Source organism: Oncorhynchus nerka, linkage group LG2 (assembly GCF_034236695.1).
Source record: "Oncorhynchus nerka isolate Pitt River linkage group LG2, Oner_Uvic_2.0, whole genome shotgun sequence".
Lineage (NCBI taxonomy): Eukaryota > Metazoa > Chordata > Actinopteri > Salmoniformes > Salmonidae > Oncorhynchus > Oncorhynchus nerka.
This window is the reverse complement of record NC_088397.1, coordinates 14,475,170-14,481,828: the sequence shown is the minus strand read 5'-3', so window position 1 is coordinate 14,481,828 and position 6,659 is coordinate 14,475,170. Positions and strand designations below refer to the sequence as shown.

Genomic DNA, 6,659 nt, shown 5'->3' with positions numbered 1-6,659 from the left:
CTGTACTCAGTGGGGGATGCAGAACAGCTGAACAAGGCCACAATTTGCCGCACAATAAGGAGTGTGTGTCTGGCTATCAAAGCATTAGCAGATGTCTTCATCTCCTTCCCTGGCCACAGAAGACTCTGTGACATCAAAGAGGAGTTCTATAGGATTGCAGGTAAGAGGATCTACAAATTACAGGACAACTGTTAACACATAGTAGGATACTCATTACTTTGTGTGACAGGTTTCCCCAATGTCATTGGTGCAGTGGACTGCACACACATAAGGATAAAAGCCCCTCAGGTGCCCATGAGGCCGATTTTGTGAATAGGAAATCCTTTCACAGCATTAATGTTCAGGTGAACATAACTTTTTGATATTGTCCATTGACGAACACTCTGCATTGCCAGTGATGTGCATTGATTGGTGTAATATTCCTCATCTTATGATTTCAGATGGTCTGCAATGCTGACTGTGTGATCAGCAATGTTGTGGCAAAATGGCCTGGCTCAGTCCATGACTCCAGAATCTTTCGGGCCTCTGAAATCTATCAGTGCCTATCACAAGGTAAGCCACACAACCCCTATTTATAACCATCATGGCTGTGTCAAGAATATCACTGTGTTTATGAGGTAGTAATGATGAGATTTTGTGTTGACAGGTGAATTCTCTGGTGTGTTGCTGGGAGACAGGGGGTATGGCTGCCAGCCTTTTCTCCTGACACCTTTCACAGACCCCAGGAAGCACAGCAGGCCTACAACCATGCCCATGCCAGGACCAGAGTTGAAATGACCTTTGGCCTCCTGAAGGCACGCTTTCACTGCCTTCACAAATTAAGGGTCAGCCCTGTTAGGGCATGTGATATTACTGTGGCTTGTGCTGTCCTCCACAATGTGGCCTGCCTGAGGAAGGAGAGGGCCCCCAGAGTGCCACCAGCCATGGACTGGGACAATCCGGCAATCTTCCCTGATGACGACAGTGGTCGGCTGCTGAGGGACCAATATGTGTTGAATTATTTTAGTTAGTATGTGTGCTTTCAATTTTGGTTAAATATGTCCTGCGGTGGCAGAGGAATTTGGTTTTTTTGGGTTCGTTTTTTGACGAATTTGGCCTCTTATGATGTTTGTGCGGTATACTGTGTGTAATACAAGGCTGCAGGAGGCTACTGCATCCATTCATTTGTCTGTTCAGTTGATGTGTATGGATTTGTCCTGCATTTATTTTAGTGTGCAGACATGCAGGGTGTGTTATATACAGACCTTTGAATGTGTATGTATAATATGCTTGGATTCTGTGCTTTCCATCTTGTAGAGTCATCTTCAGTTTCGAAAGGAGCTGATGGTTTACCTGCTTTGTTTTGTCCTTATTCAATAAAGGAACATAATGTTACACATTGTGTTTTTATATTCATATGGAATGTGTATTTGTTTATATGACAGAGTACTAGGGCCACACTGAAGAAAAAGGATAAAGTCATAAATTTATGAGGCTGGTTCTTTCTGCAGAAAAGATACATTGTTTTTACAGTTTTGATACTTATGACAATGTGATACTTAATATTCTGGCACATCAGCATGTCTTTGTTTATGAAACCATACTGAAGTACAATTTCACGAAATGCCCCACATCTGTCATTTTAACAACTGTCCTCCTTTAAAACAACTGGTTACAATATTATGACTTGTGTTTTTTTCCCCTCTGTGGCCCTAATATTCTATCATTTTATATATAGCCTTATAGTCTATGGGAAACTGTAAATTATCTAATGATAGCAACATCATCTAAAAATCATTTTTTATCCAAAATCATTGAAATTAATGATCACAAACGTTTAAATAATAACAGTGGGTCTAGTTATATGTGATAACAATGTATAGTGAGCAGTGAAATAACTATTGGTTTCCATTTGTGGTGACTGCTGACTGACATTAGGGATGAGATTAAATAGATCCTGGAATTTAGCCTGGTCTGGAGCAGGCTAGCTCCACAGAATAAATCTCCATGGTAATTTATACCATAACATATCCTCCTGCCCCCTATCCATCTTTAGTGCAACCGGATTACGGATCAATTGAGCCAGGATCACCAAGATATCCTGGCTTAATCCCTTATCCTAGTTTTGTGCAACAGGCCCCAGGTGTTAAAATTGTACGACAAGCGACAGTTTATTTCAGAGGGAGAATATCTGGTACACGTAAATACGGCTCTTCCGTTAGTTCGTGTTGGAACAGCAGGCAGAGAGAGCGTAAACAGTCAGCACAGCCCTTATATACGTCACAGAAAGTAGGTTGACCCTAGGAAGATCGGATCTCCGGATTGGTTCAGCTGGTTGTAGTCTGTAGTCTTCCGCCATTGGCTCAGTTGTCTGTCCGTCATCGTAGGATCTTCTTCGGGCACACAGTGTTCGGTTACATAGGAGATTATGTGTGTAATGTGGGAGCTATCCTGTAGGGGACCCCACAGGCTTTACTGTGAGTTGTAGCCATGTAATTAGCAGTAAGTTAGTCACCTGCATACGAAATAGCAATTCCTTACAAATGCATAGGAACATGAGAATTCCAGAGAACTCTTAAAACTGACTATGTATGGTTTGTTTCCACAGAAAAGGTTTTGGTTGACATACACGGGTAAATCAGATTTTTCTATGTGGACTGTACACAAAAAATTCCAACCAGCCTAAAATATATGATAGAGTATTGCTTTCAAATGTGCTTTCATTCATTTTCATAAAATGCTAATTATATTGTTGTATAAAATCCAATATGGTACTACCATGTATGTTATCACATTCCTAATTTATTTGCACAAGAAATGTCCAGCATGTCAAATAGCAAATGTCATATCCTTTACCCTATTGATCCCTCTAAGGTCAGGATCCCTGCCTGGTCAACCCATGCAAAAACAATGGAACTTGTGTTTACATGGATGACTCTTACACATGTCAGTGTCTGGAAGGCTATGAAGGAAAATACTGTCAGACAGGTAGGAAGAGGATTCCTAGCTGCCATTTTTATACCAATAGTTTACGCCAGTGTTTCTTAATCCTGGTCCTGGGGTCCCAAAGGGGAGCACATTTCTGGTTTTGCCCTAGCACTGCACATCTGATTCCACTAATCAAATGTTAGATAATGAGTTGATTAGTTGAATCAAATCTAATGTTGTTTGTCACATGCTCAGAATACAACAGACCTTACAGTGAAATGCTTACAGACAAGCCCTTAACCAACAATGCAGTTTTAAGAAAAATAAGTGTTAAGAAAGTATGTGTGCTCAGATGTGTAGTGCTAGGGCAAAAACCAAAATGTGCACCCCCTTTGGGTTTCCAGGACCAGGATTAAGCAACACTGGTTTTCACAATAGTTTCATACCAATAGTTTATTGTAATTCCGCAGTAGTAAGAGCACCCTAATGTGAAGTGTTGCCCACATTTACTAGTGAGCTGATATTATATGTTGACCCCATTCTGCTCATCTTACTTGCCTTTCCCCTTTCTCCCAACATACTGTAGTGTTTGAGGACACCCTGAAATGCCTCTCCCTTAACGGGGAGTGCGAGCACTTCTGTAACAGTTCTGGGTCAAGACGCAAGTGTTCCTGCGCTCCTGGTTATGCGCTGGGAGAGGACGGAAGAGAGTGTGTTGCCCAAGGTACTAACTGTAACGGACAGTAGATGAGCCCAGATGTTTTGTTAAAGATGGGAAATCCCTGTTTGTTACGAACAGACTGTAATATTAACAGAACCAAAAGGAGCCAACGTGTATTTGTTGATGTATGATTAGAGTTAGAAACAACAACTCATCTGTCTGTCTATTATCAGTTCAGTATCCGTGTGGTAAAATCCCAGGTTTGGAAGCTCCGATGAGCCAGGCACAAGTCAGACTAGTCGGTGGGAACCACTGTCCCAAAGGAGCCTGTCCATGGCAGGTAACATATCAACGCCTGGCTGGAGAGCACAATGGATCCATCCACCTCTTTCACATTTGATTGGCCAATACTACCCTTCTACATTTTCGTAATTTAGCAGACACTCTTATCCAGAGGGATTTAGAGTAGTGAGTGCATTTTTTGTGCTTGTCCCCCATGGGAATTAAACCCACCGTGCTGGAATTGCAAGCACCATGATCTACCAACTAAGCTACACAGGGCATTATGTGGCATAGTTGGTAGAATAACTAAACCACAGTCATTCCCATACAACCACTATCCTTGAAGTCAAAGGGTGTAATATTAACTAGGTTAGTATCTATTACCACCTCTTCCATTAGGCATTATATAATTCCACAGTATTATTTTGGTTTATGTACAATGAGATGTGATGAATGAGTGGCCAATTTGTCTTTGTGATGGGACTGGTGGTTGCAGGTCCTATTGGAGCATAAAGGCACTAGTCTGTGTGGTGGGGTCATAGTTCATCCTGACTGGGTCATCACTGCTGCCCACTGTGTCGTGGATAGAGACACCAAGGACCTGATGGTGGTCGCAGGTAGGTTACGGTGTGGGTGTGGGTTGTGTGCCTTTCATAGAGCATCTAGAAACATATAGTGAGAACATTATTTGTGTCCCTATGTCACATTACAAAACACTGTCCTAATGAACAACACTGTTTCCAGGGGAACACAACATTGACGTAGAAGAGGGCAGCGAGCAGAGGATCCCCGTGGCCAGAGCCATACCCTACAACCTGTACGACCCAGCAACAGGTGACAGTGACATCGCCCTGCTGCGTCTGAGAGGGCCTGTAACTCTGGGCCCTGACGCTGTACCCATCTGCCTGCCTCAGCAACACTTCGCCAAGAGCGAGCTGGCGGCCGTCCGCTTTCACACCCTTAGCGGCTGGGGGAAGCGCACCAACGGGGGCAACGATCCCAAACCTGGCACCCCGCCAGCCCCCTCCTCGCCCTTCCTCCGCAGGCTAGCCGTGCCCATCTTGCCCAACTCTGAGTGCACCCTCAAGAGCGGCTTCAACTTCACCCAGAACATGCTGTGTGCCGGCTATATGGAGGGGAACCAGGAGGCCTGTAGGGGGGACGACGGGAGCCCCCTGGTCACTTACTACGGGACCACCCACTTCCTGAAGGGCGTGGTGGGCTGGGGGAAGGGCTGCCCCAAACAGGGTTACTATGGTGTCTACACTACCGTAGCCAACTACCTGGACTGGGCTGAGGAGGTGATGAATACTCCAGTCAGTGCCCCGGTGCCTTCAGTCAGTGCCCCGGTGATGCCATTCCTGCTAGAGATGGCATTAGATGAGGTTCAGATTCAGCAGGCTACGGAGAAGTTATTGCCACCACCTCCCAATGTGCAGAGCATTGGCTAACTCCCATTAAATTTGTCACCAGTCACCACACAACACCAATTGTCATTACACTGAATCTATTGTCACATAACATTACTATATATTTTTATAGTACATGGAAGATACAGTATATCATGCTAATGGTGTAGCATATCGTCCTGTTTCATCACTTTGTAAGCAGACATCTTTTCACTCTGCTATTCTTTTCATTTGACACTTAATGTGAAGTGTATATTGCAAGTGGTGATTTGGATGACCTGATGCCATACAGAATGTTTGACCTGATGCCATACAGAATGTTTGACCTGATGCCATACAGAATGTTTGACCTGATGCCATACAGAATGTTTTACGTGACGCCATACAGAACGTTTGACCTGATGCCGTACAGAATGTTTGACTGACGCCGTACAGACTGTTTGACCTGATGCCATACAGAATGTTTGAACTGATGCCATACAGAATGTTTGACCTGATGCCATACAGAATGTTTGACCTGATGCCATACAGAATGTTTGACCTGACGCCATACAGAATGTTTGACCTGACGCCATACAGAATGTTTGACCTGACGCCATACAGAATGTTTGACCTGACGCCATACAGAATGTTTGACCTGACGCCGTACAGAATGTTTGACCTGATGCCATACAGAATGTTTGACCTGATGCCATACAGAATGTTTGACCTGATGCCATACAGAATGTTTGACCTGATGCCATACAGAATGTTTGACTGATGCCATACAGAATGTTTGACTGATGCCATACAGAATGTTTGACCTGAAGCCATACAGAATGTTTGCTTCCCAATACGTACATTTACTTCCAAAGTTCCCTCTCTGATAGCTGAAGAAAAAATATTACTCGCTGACAAACTAAATCTTTGCCTCATTTGTGTTATTTGTGTGTGTGTTCGTGTGTGTGAGTGAATGAAAAGTCCAAATGTATCCATAGGCACACTTCAGCAGTAGCTTATCTACATGGTATTTTCTCTGAAATGCATATTATCTGAGTCATACGCATTTATTTAGATTTGCCGTTCGGGCAAGGCACCACAACACAGCAGGCTAAACCATTGGAATAATAAGATAATTTGTGTTTACCTAAATATTCATGTTAACTTGCTGGGACAACTCAACAAATAGCAGATCACACCTTTCATCTTAGCATGCTGAGTATTGCTATACAACAAACTATTACAGATGGCAATGATAAAACCAATATAATACCAGATATGGATTTCTTGGACTGGTATTACTTCCCAGTATGACCGATTTCCCTAAAACAAATATGTAGTTCGGCTATTTGTAACATTGTACTTTCAAACATGAGTCAGTCTAGGTAAATCATTAGATCAGATGGCAATCATGAGTCAGT

At 43.2% G+C, this 6,659-nt stretch overlaps 2 protein-coding genes across 3 annotated transcripts; both read left to right on the top strand.

Moving 5' to 3' along the window:
* The first annotated feature begins 6 nt into the window (after positions 1 to 6).
* LOC135572553 (putative nuclease HARBI1) lies at positions 7 to 1,295 on the top strand. Of its 2 annotated transcripts, none has more exons than XM_065020708.1 (3): positions 7 to 160; positions 441 to 552; positions 647 to 1,295. In XM_065020708.1, the coding sequence occupies exons 1-3, from the start codon at positions 92 to 94 to the stop codon at positions 775 to 777; spliced, it is 312 nt and encodes a 103-aa protein (XP_064876780.1). In that variant the 5' UTR covers positions 7 to 91; the 3' UTR covers positions 778 to 1,295. The 2 variants fall into 2 exon arrangements, 1 of the variants encoding a protein (XP_064876780.1); XR_010464386.1 differs by lacking the exon at positions 7 to 160 and adding an exon at positions 172 to 344.
* Positions 1,296 to 2,518: 1,223 nt separating this feature from the next.
* On the top strand, positions 2,519 to 5,670 carry LOC115121714 (coagulation factor VII-like). Its single transcript, XM_065023636.1, has 6 exons — positions 2,519 to 2,612; positions 2,854 to 2,967; positions 3,494 to 3,631; positions 3,802 to 3,908; positions 4,347 to 4,467; positions 4,595 to 5,670. The coding sequence occupies exons 1-6, from the start codon at positions 2,567 to 2,569 to the stop codon at positions 5,299 to 5,301; spliced, it is 1,233 nt and encodes a 410-aa protein (XP_064879708.1). The 5' UTR covers positions 2,519 to 2,566; the 3' UTR covers positions 5,302 to 5,670.
* The last annotated feature ends 989 nt before the right edge of the window (positions 5,671 to 6,659 follow it).

What these genes read in the sequence shown, in the direction of transcription:
- LOC135572553 (XM_065020708.1), top strand. Translation starts at nt 92, where the DNA reads ATGTCTTCATCTCCTTCCCTGGCCACAGAAGACTCTGTGACATCAAAG. An exon ending in GGAGTTCTATAGGATTGCAG is followed by an intron (nt 161 to 440) that starts GTAAGAGGATCT and finishes TTATGATTTCAG; the next exon opens with ATGGTCTGCAATGCTGACTG. An exon ending in CTATCAGTGCCTATCACAAG is followed by an intron (nt 553 to 646) that starts GTAAGCCACACA and finishes TTGTGTTGACAG; the next exon opens with GTGAATTCTCTGGTGTGTTG.
- LOC115121714 (XM_065023636.1), top strand. Translation starts at nt 2,567, where the DNA reads ATGTATGGTTTGTTTCCACAGAAAAGGTTTTGGTTGACATACACGG. An exon ending in AAGAGAGTGTGTTGCCCAAG is followed by an intron (nt 3,632 to 3,801) that starts GTACTAACTGTA and finishes GTCTATTATCAG; the next exon opens with TTCAGTATCCGTGTGGTAAA. An exon ending in AAGGAGCCTGTCCATGGCAG is followed by an intron (nt 3,909 to 4,346) that starts GTAACATATCAA and finishes TGGTGGTTGCAG; the next exon opens with GTCCTATTGGAGCATAAAGG.